At 38.3% G+C, this 18,566-nt stretch overlaps 1 protein-coding gene across 2 annotated transcripts in view; it reads left to right on the top strand.

Moving 5' to 3' along the window:
- Positions 1–18,566, top strand: part of GPR89A (G protein-coupled receptor 89A) — a 60,636-nt gene that overhangs the window by 40,161 nt on the left and 1,909 nt on the right. The window contains exons 9-12 of one of the 2 annotated variants that reach the window (XM_049616458.1): positions 1,814–1,902; positions 2,815–2,907; positions 15,868–15,963; positions 18,104–18,193. In XM_049616458.1, coding sequence (XP_049472415.1) covers positions 1,814–1,902; positions 2,815–2,907; positions 15,868–15,963; positions 18,104–18,193 — 368 coding nt within the window. The remainder of the gene's footprint in view (positions 1–1,813; positions 1,903–2,814; positions 2,908–15,867; positions 15,964–18,103; positions 18,194–18,566) is intronic. The other variant, XM_049616459.1, reaches the window with a different exon arrangement.

Here is an 18,566-nt window from a genome sequence, read left to right as displayed (position 1 = left end):
GGCCCAGTCGGTTGCAGTGTTTGATTCCCAGATTGAGCAACAAAATCTCTTTGTGTCTACCAGGCTATTAAGTCAAAATTGCTGGGGGGCGGGGGGGGGGGGGGGGGGGGGGCTGGGGTGAGATAGCATGTTCCTCCTTCCTTCTCTAGCCTGAGGGAAGTACAAATTCCCTTTTGCTTCAATTGGAGGAAAAGGATGTAATCTGTCCTTGCTATAAATTGTGACATATCTTTCTGGTGTCAAATGTAGGTAAGAACTGGACCAAAGAAAGGCAGGATGACCATGAGAGAAGAAAAAAAGGATTACATTGAATTCATTTACCCTGGAGACATTTATTTCATATCTTCTATTTCCAGGCAGAGTCCTAAGGGATAAAATGATGAACAGAGTATGTACCCTCTCTCCTCAAGAAGCTGACCATCTAATCATGGGAGAGGCAGACATGTAACTAGTTAAACCCTGTTGTTTGGTGGCCTGGACCATCCCAGTAGCAGCCACTACTGAAGAAGGAGCCGAAGGGCACTATGGTGATTTGAGCAGTACAGGCATACCTCAGAGATGTTACAGGTGTGGGTCCAGAACATCGCAATAAAGCAAATATCGCCATAAAGTGAGTCAGATGAATATTTCGGTTTCCCAGTACATATAAAAGTTTTGTTCACACTATACTGTATCCTATTGAGTGTGCAATAGCATTCTTAAAAAAAAAAATGTACATACCTTAGTTTAAACTATCGCTAAAAAATGCTAATCATTACCTGAACTTTAAGTGAGTGGTAATCGCTGATCACAAATCACCATAACAAATGTAATAATAATGAAAAAGCTTGAAATACGGTGAAAATTACCAAAATGTGATACATTTTGGTAGAGACACAAATGGTGCCCATAGACTTGTCCGATGCAGGATTGCCACAACCTTCCATTTGTTTAAAAAAAAAAAAAAAAAAAAAGGGAGGGGGTGAAGGGGGCAGTATCTGCAGAAGGCAGTAGAATGCCTGCCTCTAGCAGAAAAAGTCACAGAGTTAGGGAGGCTCTGGACCAAAGTGAATCTTGTGACCTGGGCTATTTTCACTATTTTTTATGACTTTAAAGTCCATAAAAGCTAAAGTTTAGGTTTAAGCTATCTTAGTGATAGTAAGTCAAATCAGCAAAAGTATCAGGATTAAAATTATTTCCCTCTCTGAGCCCCTGTTTCCTCAATGGAGACAATAACAGGCCCTCACTGAGTTCTTGGAAAGTAGCATAGTGTAATGGAAAGAGCAGACCTTGGAGGAAGGCATATCTGAGCTTTACTTTCCTTATCTGCAAAATGGGTAATAACACCTGTCTCATGGGACTTTATGAGAATAATAGAAAGAAGATAATGTCTATAAAGAACTAAAGAAGGGAATGTTTATAAATCCTGTATTAAACTCAGTAGTGTTAATTCCCTTTCCTAACATTATATTTATTCAGATAATTTAGGGGGAAATTATGCTATATTATAGGAGTTTTACTATGTAACTATTTGAGATTTCAAGATTACATTTGACTTACTCTAATTAGATAAAGAAAAGCAACAACAAAACCATCTGTCTGAGCCACTTGAACTAGTGAGAAACTGAATGGTAGGTATTTGGTAATGCTCTTGGGGGAGAAGCTTTTTCACACCTGTGTTGGAGGTTGGGAAAACTGCTCTGAAGGAGTACTGCTGGCCATGAAGCAGGAAATTGAATATCCAGGCTAGGAGAAACCAAAAGCATATGATTTCTTCATTGCTATTTCTTGAAACTTCTATGTGATTTAAACCTTGATGCCCATTTTGTGCCAGATCTCACTCTTATCCAACAGGAAGTGGATGCTTTGGAAGAACTAAGCAGGCAGCTTTTTCTGGAAACAGCTGATCTGTATGCTACCAAGGTACAGAGAAAGGAAACGGAAGTGTGGTTTTTAATCAGTACGATTGAAGGCAGAACAAGACTAAATAGCTTTGTAGCATCCTCTGTGGCCACCCAGCACAAGAGAGACCTCATAGCTCCAGCATCAGCCATGAAACATTAAGAGTCTGTTCTTCATGACATTGTTCCTACCCCCTAGCAAAATTCTTAATGGAACGCTCTCAATAATAAAAATTAGTGGGATAGTCAGGCGAGGTTTTTTTCAACATCTGGGAAGATGGCTCACACCACCCCCTACTGATTCAAGGTCAAGATGGTAGCTCCTCTGGTTGCTTTTTATTCCTATAGAAGTTAATAATATTGCAAGAGTGATGCCATGATCTAGCCATGATCTAGCCAGACCAAGAAGTGACCTAACTTTCCTCAAGTTAAAATGCCATATAATTTATGTAAAAATGCCATATAATTTAAGTATGTAAAATCTATTAGCTAAGGTCATTCAAACTATTTTTATCCTTTTGAAGGATCACTTCATTGGAATAGCCATAATATAGAGGTAGCATAGGCTTTGAAGACCGACTTGAGCTTCAATTCCCCTATTCACTATCTGTGTGACCTTGGGCAAGTTATCTAACACCCCCACCCCCACCCCGTAAGCCTCAGTTTTCTCCTGTGTAAGATTAAGATAATAGAACATAGAAAAGTTGTTATAAAAATTAAAGGAGATAATGTATGTAAGGTGTTTATCCCAGTTTGGTGCTTAAAGTAAGCGTTCAATAAATGTTTCCCACTAGTATTATTTTAATATTATGAAGCCATGTGTGGGTTTTTCGCTCTGGCAAAACAGTGATTCATAGAGACAGGAATGTTTTAGCTGAGTATAAAGTTTACATTTTGCTGGGACTAACCATGTTCTGTATTTGTTTTCCCTCAGGAGAGAATAGAATATTCCAAAACTTTTAAGGGAAAATACTTCAATTTTCTGGGTTACTTTTTCTCTATTTACTGTGTTTGGAAAATTTTCATGGTAAGTATATTAGTTTTAACTGTCAGGGTTTAGGTTATTTTCCCTGGTAATGGCAGAGAGAAAAGTAGGTTTGTAAATTCTAAATCCAAAGGAGTCAACAGAGAATGATATCGTTCACATCCCCGAGCCTGACTCTCCCCCTTTTCTTTTTAAAAAAAGTTTTTTAATGTTTGGGATGCGTGGGTGGCTCGGCCGGTTAAGCGTCCAACTTCTGCTCAGGTCATGATTTCATGGTTCATGGGTTTGAGCCCCACGTTGAGCTCTGTGCTGACAGCTCAGAGACTGGAGCCTCCTTCAGATTCTGGGTCTCCCTGTCTCTCTACCCTTCTCATGCTTGTGCACGTTCTCTCTCAAAAATAAATAAACATTAAAAAAAATTTTTTTTTAACTTAATGTTTATTTATTTTGAGAGAGAGGGAGGGAGAATGAGCAGGGGAGGGGCAGAGAGGGAGGGAGAGAGAATCCTCAACAGCCTCCACGTTGTCAATTCTGAGCTCGAAGCAGGGTGCAATCTCATGGACCGTGAGATCATGACCTGAGCCGAAATCAACAGTTGGATGCTTAAGGGACTGAGCCACACCCAGGTGCCCCTCCCCCCACATCTCATTTTTATGTCACATAGAAAAGAGGAATTGTATTTTTCTTCAGTCAGAAATCATTAGTAAGGTCTTAGTTTATAAACTACATGAAAGGAATACAAAGGTTTTTTTATTTTACACTCTGCTTTCCATATTACCCATGAGTATATCTATGTAATACAATCCCTACCTTCAGCTCAGAACAGAAACTACTTCTCCTTTTTAATCATCTGTATATACCTAAAAAAATTAAATACAAAGTAAATTCCGAAACATTATTTCTACAGATAAATTCATCTTATGTGGCACTCTCAATGCCATATTCTTTATGTGCATTTTGTGTACATTCATTTTGTGTCTCATCTGTAGGTATTCATGGATTTCAGTGTGATTACAGAAAAGGCTGATTGGACTTTCTGTTTTGGTGACTTTCCTACTGGGGCTGTGTTTGCACAAAGAGGAGCTTTGTCAGCTTGTTAATTTTGATCAGTATAGATGAATGGAAGATTCTGGATTTTAATGGATCTAATGTTATAATAAATTGATGTCAATGCCTATTCAGAGGACCTTTTTAAATCCTGATTCATTCAGTGGAGAAGATAAATGAAGATAGTATGTTCAATTAACTAAGCTACTAAAAAGTTTTTCCCAAGACATAGCCTTTAGAGGAGCATATCATTTTTAACAGCTTTATGGAGGTGTAATTGACATTCAGTAAAGTGCACATATTTAAAGGGTATAGTTGGGTAAGTTTTGACCTATGTATACACCTGTCCAACAACTATCACCACACTTTGGAGAGAACATACCCATCCATCACTTCCAAAAGCTTCCTTGTACCCCCTTGTAATGTCTCTCTCATGTGTCCCCGGGTAACCACTTATATTTTCTAGAATTTTATGTATATAGAGTCTTATATTATGTACCCTTTTTCTGTCTGGCAGCTTTTACTCAGCATAATTACTTTATGTTTCATTCATGTTATCGTGTGGTCAATAGTTTATTCCTTCTCATTGCTGAGTAGTATTCCGTTGTGTTGTTGTACCACAGTCTGTTTATCTGTTCACCTGCTGATGGGTATTTGTTTCCACTTTGGGGATGTTACAAATACAGCTGCTGTGAACATCTGTGTACAAGTTTGTATGTGGACATGTGCTCTCTTTCCTGTTATGAGGAAACACTTAGGCTAGGTCACATGGCAAATGTATGAAATGGCCAAACTTTTCCAAAGAGGTTGTACCCTATTACATTCCCACCTGCAGTGTTTGAGAATTTCGTTTACTCCACATCCGTGCTGACATTTTGTAGTCAGTCTTTTAGACATTCTAATAGGTATGAGGTGGCATTGAATTGTTTAATTTGTATTTTCCTAATGCCTAATGATGTTGAACAACTTTTCATGTGTTGATTTGCCACCTGTATATGTGAGAGGGTGGGGTAACTATTTGCCATCTTTTAAATTAGGCTTCTTTTTTATTGGGTTTTGTATATTTTTCACTGCATTCTGGAAACCCTTTATCAAATGTGATTTTCACATATTCTCTCCCAGTCACTGGCTTGGCTTGTCATTCTCTTAGTAGTATCTTTCAAAGAATTGAAGTTCTTAATTTCGATGAAGTCTGCTGTATCTTTTGTTTTCTATCATGGGTTATGCTTTTGGTGTTGTATCTAAGAAATCTTGGCCTAACCCAAGGTCACAAAGATATTTTTCTTGTCTTATTCTATACATTTTATAGTTTGAGATTTTTACATTTAGGTCCATGATCCATCTGGTGTTAATTTTCTCATATGATGTTGGAGTGTGGATCCAAGTTCATTTTTTTCGCAGAGATATCTACTTGTTGTAGCACCATTTGTGGAAAAGATTATCCTTCCTCCATTGAATTGACTTTGCAATTTTGTCAAAAACTAATTGACCATATATTTTTTCTATTTGTTTTTTCCTATTGATATATATGTTAATAAGTCTTGAAATAAATAATACTCTTTTTTTCTCCTTTTTTAAAATTTGTTTTGGCCATTCTGTGCCCTTTGCATTTCCATATGAATTTTAGAATCAGTTTTTAATTACTGCTGAATACAAAAATACCTGCTGAAATATGTATTAGAATGTCATTGAATCTTCAGATCAATTTGACTTAATTTTGACTTAATATTGAGTCTTACAATTCATGAACACGGTGTAACCATTTATTTAGATCTTCTGTAGTTTCACTCAACATTGTTTATAGTTTTTAGTGTATAGATCTTTTACATTTTTCAGATTTATCTCAAATATATTTTTGATGCTATTATAAATGGGAATGTTTTTATAATTTCAGTTTCTGAGTGTTACTAGATACACAATTGTATCTAGTATAATTATGTAGTTACACAGTTGATTCTTGTCTGTTGATTTCATATCCTGCAACCTTGCTAAACCCGCTTATTTTTAAAGTTTTTTGTAGATTTCATAGGATTTTTTCTACATAGACAATCTGTTCTCTGCAAATACAGTTTTGCTTCCTTGTTATTTTTCTGGATGCCTTTTATTTCTTTTCTTCCCTTCCCTTCCCTTCCCTTCCCTTCCCTTCCCTTCCCTTCCCTTCCCTCCCCCTTCCCCTCCCCTCCCCTTCCCCTCCCCTCCCTCCCCCCCCCTCCCCTCCCCTCCCCTCCCCTCCCGTCCCATCCCATCCCATCCCATCCCATCCCATCCCATTCTATCTCATGTTTCTTCTCCTTCAGCCATATCACACCAAAGTACAAAATTAAACAAGTGGTAAGAGCAGTCATCCTAATCTTGTTCTTCATTTTAGGGGGAAAGCATCCAGTCTTATGCCATGAAGTATGGTGTTAGCTGTTGGCTTTTCCTAGATGCCCTTTATCTGGTTGAGGAAGTCCCTTCTATTCATAGTTTCTTGAGTGTTTTTAATCATGAACACGTGTTTGATTTTGTCAAATGCTTTTTCTGCATCTATTGAGAGGACCATATGATATTTTTTCTTTTTAGTTGGCTGGTATAGTATACTACATTGATTCAAAATGTAGCATTTCAGATGTGTGTTGTATTTTTATTTCATTCAGTTCAAAATATGTATAATTCCTTTTCCTTGACTCATGGGTTATTTAGAAGTATGTTATCCAATATTTGGTGATCAGAGGAATATCATCCTGTAATTGATTTCAAGTTTAAACCGTGTGATCTGAGAACGTACTTTGATTTGTCTTAAATTTGATCTCTTCAAATTTATTGAGACTTGTTTTCTGCCCAGAATATTTTCAACCATGGCTAATATCCATCCCTTGTGCACTTGAGTAGAATGTGTATTTTGCTCTTGCTGGTTAGAATGTTGTATAAATCTCAATTAGATCAAGTTGGTTGGTAGTATTGTTAGTTTTCTGTATCCTTGCTGATTTTTCTATCTTCTCAGTTATTGAGAGGAGGTGATGACATTTCAAACCATTGTTATGGATTTGTCTATTTCTCTTTTTAGTTCTCTGTGCTTTGTGCATTTTTTTTTACTTATAATTAACATACAATGTTAGTTTCAGGTGTACAATATATTTGATTCAACAATTCAATACATTGCTGAGTGCTCACCACTATAAGTGTGGTCACCATCTGTTGCCATACGATGTTATACAATATTATAGACCATATTCTCTATGCTGTGCATTGCATCTCTGTGACTTATTTATTTTATAACTAAGAATTTGTGCCTCTTAATCCCCTTTATCCATTTCACACATTCCTTTACTTACCTGCCTTCTGGCAACCGCCAGTTTGTTATATGTATTTAAGAGTCTGTTTACTTCTTTGTTCATTTGTTTTAAGATTCTGCATGTAAGTAAAATCAGGTGTTCTTTCTTTCCTTGTCTGACTTATTTCACTTAGCATCATACCCTCTAGGACCATCCACGTTATTGCAAATGGCTAGACCACATTCTTTTTTGTGGCTAAGTAATATTCCATTGTATAAATACATCATATCTTTTTTATCCATTCATCTATTGATGGGCACTTGGGTTGCTTCTATATCTCCACTGTTGTAAATAATGCTGCAGTAAATATAGGGATGCCTATAGTTTTTCAAATTAGCATTTTCATACTCTTTCTGTAAATACCCAGTAGCAGGATTACTGGATCATATGGTATTTTTATTTTTAATTTTTTGAAAAACCTCCATACTGTTTTCCACAGTGGCTATACCAATTAACGTTCCCACCAACACTGCATAAAGGTTCCTTTTACTTTACATCCTCACCAACACTTGTTATTTCTTGTCTTTTTTATTCTAGGCATTCTGGCAGGTGTAAGGTGATGTCTTATTGTGGTTTTGATTTGCAGTTCCCTGATGACTAGTGATGTTGAACATCTTTTCAAGTGTTTGCGGGCCATCTCTTTGTCTTCTTTGGAAAAATACCTCTTTAGTTCCTCTGCCCACTTTTTAATTGGATTGTGTTTGGGGTGTTGAGTTGTATAAGTTCTTTATATATTTTGGATATTAATCCCTTATCAGATACATCATTTGCAAATACCTTTTCCCGTTCAGTAGGTTGCCCTTTTGTTTTGTTAATGATTTCTTTCACTGTGCAAAAGCTTCTTACTTTGGTGTAGTCCTAGTAGTTAATGTTTGTTTTTGTTTCGCTTGCCTTGCAAGACATATTTACAAAAATGTTGCTATGATCAGAGTAATTACTGCCTATGTTTTCTTCTAGGAGTTTTACGGTTTCAGATCTCACATTTAGATACGTAATCCACTTTTAGTTTATTTTTGTATGTAGTATAAGAAAGTGGTCCAGTTTCATTCTTTTGCATATGGCTGTCCAGTTTTCCCAACACCATTTATTGAAGAGACAGTCTTTCCTCCACTGTGTATTCTTGCCTCCTTTGTCATAGATTAATTGACCGTATAAGCATGGGTTTGTTTCTCAGCTCTCTATTTAGTTCTATTGATCTAGCTGTCTGTTTATGTGCCATTACCATACTGTTTTGATTACTACAGTTTAGTAGCATATCTTGAACTCCAGGATTGTGAGACCTCCAACGTTGTTCTTTTTCACGATTGCTTTGGCTGTTCAGGGTGTTCCGTGGTTCCATACAGAAGTTAGGATTATTCGTTCTAGTTCTGTGAAAAATACAGTTGGTACTTAGACAGGGATTGCTTGAATCTGTAGATTGCTATGGGTAGCATGGACGTTTTAATAATGCTGATTCTTTCAGTCCTTGAGCACAGAATAACTTTCCATTTGTTTTTGTTGCCTTCAATTTCTTTCATCAATATTTTATAGTTTTCAGAGTACAGGTCTTTATCTCCTTGTTTAAGTTTATTCCTAGATCGTCTTTTTTGGTGCAGTTGTAAATAGGATTGTTTTCTTTTCTTTCTGGTACTTCATTATTAGTGTATAGAAATGCAACCAATTTCTGTATATTAATTTTGTACCTGCAACTTTACTGAATTTATTTATAAGTTCTAATAGTTTTTGGTGGCGTCTCTGAGGGTTTCTGTATATATTATTATGTCATCTGCAGCCAGTTTAACGTCTTCCTTATCATTCTGAATGCTTTCTATTTCTTTTTCTTATCTGACTGCTGGAACTAGGACTTCAGTATTAATGTTGAATAAAAGTGGTGAAAGTGGACATCCTTGTCTTCTTCCCAGTCTTAGAGGAAAAGCTCCGTTTTTCACCATTGAGTATGGTGTTAGGTGTACATTTTTCATATATGGCCTTTATTATGCTGACGTTTGTTCCTCTAACCCCACTTTGTTCCCTCTAAAACCACTTTATCATGAATGGATGTTGTATTTTCTCAAATGCTTTTTCTGCATCTATTGAGATGAGCATATGGTTTTTATCCTTTATTTTGTTGATTTGGTTTATCATGTTTGATTTGTAAATACTGGATCACCCTGGTATTCCTGGAATAAATTCTGCTTGATCACGGTGGACAGTTTTTTTTAAGAGTATTATTGAATTCAGTCTGCTAAAATTTGTTAAGGAATTTTGTATATATGTACATCAGAAATATTGGCCTGTAGGGGCGCCTGGGTGGCTCAGTCGGTTAAGCAGCCGACTTCGGCTCAGGTCATGATCTCGTGGTCAGTGAGTTCAAGCCCCGCGTCAAGCTCTGTGCTGACAGCTCAGAGCCTGGAGCCTGTTTCAGATTCTGTGTCTCCCTCTCTCTGACCCTCCCCCATTCATGCTCTGTCTCTCTCTGTCTCAAAAAAAAAAAAAAAGAAATATTGGCCCGTAGCTTTTTTGTTTGTTTGTTTTTGTAGTGTCTGTCTGGTCTTGGTATCAGGGATTTTAAATGCTGGCCTCATAGAGTGAATTTAGAAGTTTCCCTCCTCTTCTATTTTTTGAAATCATTTGAGAAGAATAGGTATTAACTCTCTTTCTTTCTTTCTATAGATAGTGTTACATTAGTTTAAGGTGTACAACAAGCATGGAATATCTTTCCATTTGATTCATCTTCACTTTTTTTCATCAGTGCTTTATAGTTTTCACAGTGTAGGTCTTTCGCCTCTTTGGTGTTAAGTCTTTGTTAAATGTTTGGTAGAATTCACCTGTGGGACGATGTGATCCTGGGCTTCTGTTGTTGTTGTTGTTTTATTATTATTATTGATTGAATTTCATTGCTACTAATTGCTCTGTTTAGATTTTCTATTTCTTCCTGATTCAGTTTTGGAGGATTATATGTTTCTAGGAATTTATCCATTTCTTCTAGGTTGTCCAGTTTGTTGGCATAGTTTTTCATTATAGTCTCTTCTTTCTAAAAAAAAATTTTTTAATGCTTATTTATTTTTGAGAGAGACAGAGACAGAATGCGAGTGGGTTAGGGGCAGAATCCAAAGCAGACTCCAGGCTCCAAGCTGTCAGCACAGAGCCCGACGCGGGGCTCAAACTCACGAGCTGTGAGATCAGGACCTGAGCCGAAGTCGGTGGCTCAACCAACTGAGCCACCCAGGCACCCCCGTTATAGTCTCTTCTAATCCTTTGTATTTCTGTCGTGTCAATGGTTATTTCTCCTCCTTTATTTCTGATTTTGAGTCTTCTCTCTTGATGAGTCTGGCTAAAGGTTTATCAATTTTGTTGATCTTTTCAAAGAAATAGGTTCTGGTTTCATTGGATTTGTGGGGTTTTGGTTTTGTGTGGGTTTTTTTTTTCCCTCTATTTCATTTATTTCTGCTCTAATCTTTATTGCTTCCTTCCTTCTGCTAGCTGTGGGCTTTGTTCTTTCAAAGTCTAGCTCTTTTAGGTGTGAGGTTAGATTATTTGAGATTTTTTGTTTGTTTCTTGAGTTAGTTTTGTATTGCTATGAAATTCCCTCTTAGAATGGCTTTCTTTACTGCATCTCAAAGACTTGGAACCATCGTGTTTTCATTTTCATTTGTCTCCTTGTATTCTTTTTTATTTCCTCCTTGATTCCTTGGTTGACCCATTCATTGTGTAGGAGCATGCTATTTAGCCTCCATGTATTGGTATTCTTTTTAGATTTTTTTCTTGTGATCAATTTTTAGTTTCATATCATTGTGGTTGGAAAAGATGCATGATATGATCTCAGTCTTCTTACATTTATTGAGATTGTTTGTGGCCTAACATGTTATCTATCCTGGGGACTGTTCAATGGGTACTTGAATGTGTATTCAATGGTTTTTTGGATGGGATGTTCAGTATGTCTTTTTTAAGTCCATTTGGTCTAATATGTTTTTCAAAGCCACTGTTTGCTTATTGGTTTCTGTCTGGATAATCTACATTGATATAGGTGGAGTGTTAGTTGTCTGTTATTATTTATGTATTTAGGTACTCCTGTGTTGAGGGCATAGATATTTAGTTGTTATATACTCTTATTTGATTGACCCCTTTATGATTATGTAGTGGCTTTCTTTGTCTCTTGCTATAGTCTTTGTTTTAAAGTCTACTTTATCTAATGTAAGTATTGCTACTCTACCTTTTTTTTCTACCTTTTGCATGGTGCATTTTTTCCAGCCCTTCATGTTCAGTCTGTATGTGTCTTTAGGTCTGAAGTGAGCCTCTTAAAGGAGCATATAGATGGGTCTTGGTTTTTTATCCATTCAGTCACCCTCTGTCTTTTGATTAGAGAATTTAGACCATTTACATTCAAAGTAATTATTGAGGGGCGCCTGAGTGGCTCAGTTGGTTGAATGTCAGACTCTTGATTTCAGCTCAGGTCATGATCCCAGGGTTATGGGATCAAGCCCATATCGGGCTCCACGCTGAGAATGGAGCCTGCATAAGATTCTCTCTCTCCCTTCTTCTGCCCTTCTCCCCCGCTCATGTGCATGCTATGAGCATGCACTGTCTGTGTCTGTCTGTCTGTCTCTAAATAAATATAGATAGATAGATAGATAGATAGATAGATACTTATGTACTTCTTGCCATTTTGTTCATTGTTTCTGGTTGTTTTTGTAGTACTCTGCTCCTTTCTTCTTCTGTTACTCTCTTCCCTTGTGTTTTGTTGGTTTTCTTTAGTGTTATGCTTGGATTCCTTTCTTTTTACTTTATGTATCTATTGTAGGATTTTGATTTGTGATTGGCATTAGGTTTATATATAACATCTTAGGTGTATAGCAGTCTGTAAAGTTGATCAAACTTAAGTTCGAGCTTAAGTTCACACACACTCTAAAAGTACATTTTTATTCCCTCTCCACATTTTATGTAGATGATGTCATATTTTACATCTCTTTATTTTGTGTATTCCTTGACTGGTTTTTGTAGACATAATTGATTTTATTACTTTTGCTCCATACTGGCTTTACAAGTGATTAATCTATTATGTGTAGAATTTTTTTAAGTTTATTTATTTATTTTCAGAGTGCACACGGCAGGGGAGAAGCGGGGCGGGGGGGTGGTGGCAATGGGGGGAGAGAGAATCCCAAGCAAGCTTTCATTGTCAGCTCAGAGCCCAATGCAGGGGTCAGTCCCTGCATTGAGTGAGATCATGGTGTGAGCTGAGATCGAGAGTTGGACACTCAACCAACTGAGCCACCCTCTACTGTCTGAGTAGGTGCCCCTCTACTGTCTATTATATGTTTGCTTTTACCTGTGAAAGTTTTTCCTTTCATAATTTTCTCCTAATTATGGCCTTTTCTTTCCACTCAAAGAATTCCCTTTGACATTTCTTGTAAGGCTTATTTAGTGGTGATTTCATCCTTGAACTTTTGTCTGGGAAACTTTTTGTATCTTTTTTTATTCTGAATGATAGTCTTGCTTGTAGAGTATTCTTGGTTCCAGGTCTTCCTTCCAGTACTTTGAATATATCATGCCACTGCCTTCTGGCCTACAAAGTTTCTGGTGAAAAATCAACTAATAGCTTTGTAGGGTTCCCCTTCTGTAGTAACTGGTTTTATTTTTCTCTTGCTGCTTTTTTTTAAATTTTTTTTTAATGTTTATTTATTTTTGAAGGAGAGAGAGAGACAGAGTGGGAGTGGGGGAGGGGCAGAGAGAGAGGGAGACACAGAATCGGAAGCAGGCTCTGCGCTCTGAGCTATCAGCACAGAGCCCAACGCGGGGCTCGAACCCATGAACTGTGAGATCATGACCTGAGCCGAAGTCAGACACTCGACCGACTGAGCCACCCAGGCACCCCTCTTGCTGCTTTTAAAATTCTCTCTTTATCATTACTTCCTGCTATTTTCATTATTATACATCTTGGTGTGGACCTCTTTGGGTTAATCTTGTTAGGGGCTCTCTGTGCTTTCTGGATTCGGATGTCTGTTTCCTTCCCCAGATTAGACAAGTTTTTAGCTGTTATTTCTTCAAAGACGTTTTCTGCCCCCTTCTCTCTCTCTTCTCCTTCTGGGATCCCTATAATACGAATGTTATTACGCTTGATGGTGTTGCTGAGTTCCTTTAACCTTTTCTCATTTTTTATTCCTTTTTTTTCCTTTTTGCTGTTTAGCTTTGTTGCTTTCCGCTACCCTGTCTTCCAGATTGCTGATCCATTCTGCATCCTCTGATCTGCCCTTCCCTCTAGTGTGCTTTTTTTAATTTTAGTTATTGCATTCTTCATCTCTAGTTCTTTTTTATGTTTTTGTTGAAGTTCTCCTTGAGTTCATCCACTTTTTCTCAAGTCCAATGAGTATCTTTATGACCATTGCTTTGAATTCTTTATCTAGGTATATTGCCTATCTCAGTTTGATTAGCTCTTTTGCTGTGATTTTGTCCTGTGCTTTCATTTGGGACATATTCCTCTGTCTCCTCATTTTATCTAGCTCTCTGTTTGTTTCTGTGTATTGGGGGCCAGCTGTGACTCCTGGTCTTGATAGTAATGGCCTTGTGTAGAAGAGACCCGATGGTGCCCTGTAGTGCAGTGTCCCTGGTCACCAAAACCAGGTGCTCCAAGGGTGTCTCCTCTGTGGGAAACATGCGCCCTACTGCTGTGGCTGAGTTGCATTTGCCTTCAGCCCAGATGGCTGCAGTGACCTGCTCTGCCTGCTCTGGGCACACTGGGCAAGGTTTTGTCCCTGCACAGCCAACTAAGAGGCTCAGCTGCTGGAACTATGGGCACACTGATGTAATCTCTCCCCTTCCCCAAGACAGCAGTCCCTCTGGAGTGGTGCTGGTCCCTGCTAAGACTGCTTGTAGTAGGGCAGGAGCTGTGCTAGAGGGCCACCTGCCGAGGCAGGCAGGTCCCCAGGTGACCATGGGGCCAGGGCACTTGGTGCTGGAGAGATAGGTAGGGAGTACTAGCCCTGGTGCCCACAGGTGTCTGGCTATCTAGGCTGGGGGAGGAGAAGAGAAATGGTGCCCAGCAGTTTTGTTCTTGAAGTCTCCCTGCGCCTCCAGCACATACTGAGATTAATAAATGAATATTCTTCACATATACCCTGGGCACTTTTCAAACTGCTGCTTCTTTGCTGTCTCTCAGGCCAAGTTATTTATTCTAGCTCTTCAAGGGCAGGGTCTTCGTTTCCTATTGCCCTCTGGCTCTTCCAGAGTTAGGCCTTGCTAATTTTTAAAGTACCTGGAGTTTAGCCCTGCTGATTTTACAAGCTCTCAAAGTTAAGCCCCACTGGTTTTCAAAGCCACATGTTACCGGAATTCCTCATCCCACTGCCTGGGGTGCCTAGGGTGGGGTCTGATCCTCTCCTCTGTGCTTGTGGTGTCCCTCCTGTTTGTGGTTAGTCTCACAGACGGGTGGGGGTTGGTTCCCAACCGTGTCTCAGCCCCTCCTACCCTTTTCAATGTGGCCTCCCAACACTTAACTGTGGATGGTCTGTTCTGCCAATCTTCCAGTGGTTTTCAGAGTAGAGTTAGTTGCACAGATAATAGCTGTTATCTTGATGTGTTTGAGACACGGTGAGCTCAGTATCCTCCTACTCTACCATCTTCCTGATACCTCTGCTTCATGTATTTTAAAGCTCTGTTATTTGGTACATGCACCTTCTGGGTCATTTTGAACCCCTTATTGAAATGACCCTTTTAATCTCTGGCAGTATTTTCTGCTATGAAATCTACTTTGATATTAATACAGACTTCTCTTTCTCTTTATTAGTGTTAGTATATCTTCTTCCATTCTTTTACTTTTAACCTATTTGTATATTTATATTTAAAGTGGATTTTTATAAACAACATACAGTTGGGTCTTGCTTTTTATCCAGTCTTACAGTCTCTGCCATTTAATTGGCATGTTTAGACCAAGATCTACAGCTCACAGATCAAATCCAACCACCACCTGCCTTTGTAAATAAAGTTTTACTGGAAATACAGCCAAGGCCATTCATCTACGTATCATCTGTGGCTACTATCACTACAGTGTCAGAGTTTGCCAACCCTGGTTTAGACCATTTACATTTAATGCAATTATTAATATGGTTGGGTTGAAAACAGCCATGTTGTTATTATGTTTTTTATTTGTCCCATCTGTTCTTTTTTCCATTTTTTCTTTGTTTCTGCCTTCTTTTGGATTAATTGGATATTTTTCATAATTCCATCTGATCTCTTATTGCCTTGTTAGCTGTAACTCTCTTTTCATTATTTTAGTGATTGCTCTTAGAGCATTCAGAAAATAACCAGAGGGAATGACCCTGGAATTCCTTGATTTCACTCTAACTGTATCACCAGAATGTTACCTTTCTGACTTCTGTTAACCGAAGGTATACATGCCATATGCCATAGCCTTTTTTTCTCTTTATTCTTTACAGAAAAGATAGGGTACATAAGGACTTTTGTTTGCCTATATGTGAATAACTATAATAGATGTTTTATATGTGATTTAGATTGAGAGTAGAATTGAATTTTTAAGAACATCTACCTATAGGATAGGTAGGATGGAACATCTACCTGTAGGATGTTATATTAATTCATTATTTTGAGTCACTTTTTGAAATAGTGATTATTGAGATGCTCTAATATATAAAGGTCTGTGTCTTTACAGGCAACGATTAATATCGTTTTTGACCGGGTTGGGAAAACTGATCCTGTCACAAGAGGCATTGAGATCACTGTGAATTATCTGGGGATCCAATTTGATGTAAGAATTAAGTCTGTTTTTGTTCTTCCCATTCTCCATTGTTTTTTGACATATTCTTATAGCAAATTTGTAAAGGGCATAAAACCGTAAGTGATGGCTGGTACTTATTACTGACTTAGATGCCGATTATTTCTATAGTTCGTCTTCTGCTTTTCTGTAGCTGACTGCTCCTCACCAGTTTCTCCCCACCAAATATTAGATACTTCTCTCTGTGATATATAATGAGATCTTCAAATCCAAAACTCACCTTTGATTCCTCTAGTAGAAAATTAACTACTAATTAGCGTTCCACGTTAGAAGTGAAATTATGTCTGCTGTAAAAAATTTATCTTTATCAATTAATTAATGTGGACTTTGAGCTAAAGATGGTAAGTGTAACCCGTGCAGTTTTAATTCTCTTTCTACCTGTTTTATGATACCACTATCATTAAACACTCTTGTCCCGATTTATGTTTTCTGTCTTTATTAATAGAAGAGTATATTTAAAATATATATATATATACATATATATATATGTGTGTGTGTGTGTGTATGTGTGTGTGTGTGTGTATACACACACACACATATATATATATATAGCCAATGATTCTAGGTGATTAGCACTTTGATAGTAAGCCCAGAGTCATGCTCTTAGTCCCTGTGAGGACCATTTAGCTGGGCTAGGATCCTAGTGACAGACTGCATGCTACCCCCAGCCATCCGTCTCAGCTGGACATGCTCCTGGTAGCTAGATGCTGGATAAAATGAAAATGAACCAGAGCAAAATGAGCTCCAGTCCTTGAGAAACAATTCAAAGCACATATTTTTGTTTTTGTTTTTAATGTTTTTATTTATTTTTGAAGGAGAGAGAGAGAGACAAGAGCATGAGCAGGGGAGGAACAGAGAGAGAGGGAGACACAGAATCCGAAGCAGGCTCCAGGCTCTGAGCTGTCAGCACAGAGCCCGACGCGGGGCTTGAACCCACGAACTGTGAGATCATGACCTGAGCCGAAGTTGGACACTTAACTGACTGAGCCACCCAGGCACCCCAAAGCACGTTTTTTGATGATAAACCAATGGTGTAAACTTTTTCACGTGAAGGAACATGGTACCTTTCGTTCAAGTAGTTTATAAAATATCCCATAACCCATGCTTCACTGTTGTTACATATGTGTTTTCTTCTCCTCTTTTCATTTTTTCCTGGGCTCAGTTATTAGAAGTGTTCTTCCTTATCAGTGCTTTGTGAGGCTACTTAGTTGCTGTGTGTGTGTATATATATATATTTAATCTACAATTCATCTGCATACTCCACGTTTCAGAATTCTGAGTAACACCTTTAGATGTTAGTAATAGCACTTCCCTGGCAGCTACTTTTCAGACCCGAATCAAGCACAGGGTTCCAAAGCTGCCTGCCACTATGAAGCAGTCCAAGAGGAGAAAAAGGTACCCTCGTGTAATTCAAGTGAAGGTCAATTATGTCCTAGACTGTAGCTGAGAATGTTTACATATTCTTTTATTATAAAAAGAATAATTTCTTAAAGTTATGGGCAATGAGGGGACTATCCTTCACAGATGTTAAAAGTAATTTAGCTGCTATTTAATTTCCTTTTAATCCGTGCTTTTCACATAATACATTGAAGCTACATCATTAGCTCCATCTCTGTTTCCTCAGACTGACTAGTGTTATTTTCATCACTCCACTGCACTTGCTTCCGTCCTGTCTTGATTAAGTCTCATTAAGATATCCACTGCAGGGATGCCTATGTGACTCAGTTAAGTGTCTGACTCTTGATTTCAGCTCAGGTCATGATCTCATAGTTGGTGAGTTCAAGCCCCGCGTCGGGCCCGCTCTGCGCTAACAGTGCAGAGCCTGCTTGAAATTCTCTCCCTCTCTCTGCCCTCCCCCACTCATGCTCCTTTTCTCTCGCTCAAATAAACATTAAAAAAAAAAAAAAAAAAGATTTGCACTGCCACCTTCTTAGGTGTTGTTAGTTGCACCTTACTTTTCTCCCTCCCTAAAAAAAATTTTTTTAATCAGGTAGGGCCCGATGAAGTACCCTCTCACAGTCACATAAGCAATCAGAATGCATCAGGAGAATAGCCTTCACGTGTCTCTCAACAGAGATTTCACAGATACTTTTCCTTCTTTCTATGGTGGCAGGTGAAGTTCTGGTCTCAACACATTTCCTTCATTCTGGTTGGAATCATCATCGTTACATCTATCCGAGGACTGCTGATCACTCTTACCAAGGTAGGTTGTATCATTGAGTTTAAATTTCTTATTTGCTTAATTACACGTGGCACCACAAGATAATTTTACCTAATTAAGATTTCTGCCTTCTGGGGCGCCTGGGTGGCGCAGTCGGTTAAGCGTCAGACTTCAGCCAGGTCACGATCTCGCGGTCCGTGAGTTCGAGCCCCGCGTCAGGCTCTGGGCTGATGGCTCGGAGCCTGGAGCCTGTTTCCGATTCTGTGTCTCCCTCTCTCTCTGCCCCTCCCCCGTTCATGCTCTGTCTCTCTCTGTCCCAAAAAATAAATAAAATAAATAAAAATAAAAAAAAACAAAAAACAAAAACGTTGAAAAAAAAGATTTCTGCCTTCTGAGATCTTTTTTTTTTTTTTTT

Source organism: Panthera uncia (assembly GCF_023721935.1).
Source record: "Panthera uncia isolate 11264 chromosome C1 unlocalized genomic scaffold, Puncia_PCG_1.0 HiC_scaffold_4, whole genome shotgun sequence".
Classification (NCBI taxonomy): Eukaryota; Metazoa; Chordata; class Mammalia; order Carnivora; family Felidae; genus Panthera; species Panthera uncia.
The sequence above is the reverse complement of the archived record's forward strand: the minus strand, read 5'-3'. Positions and strand labels throughout refer to the sequence as shown.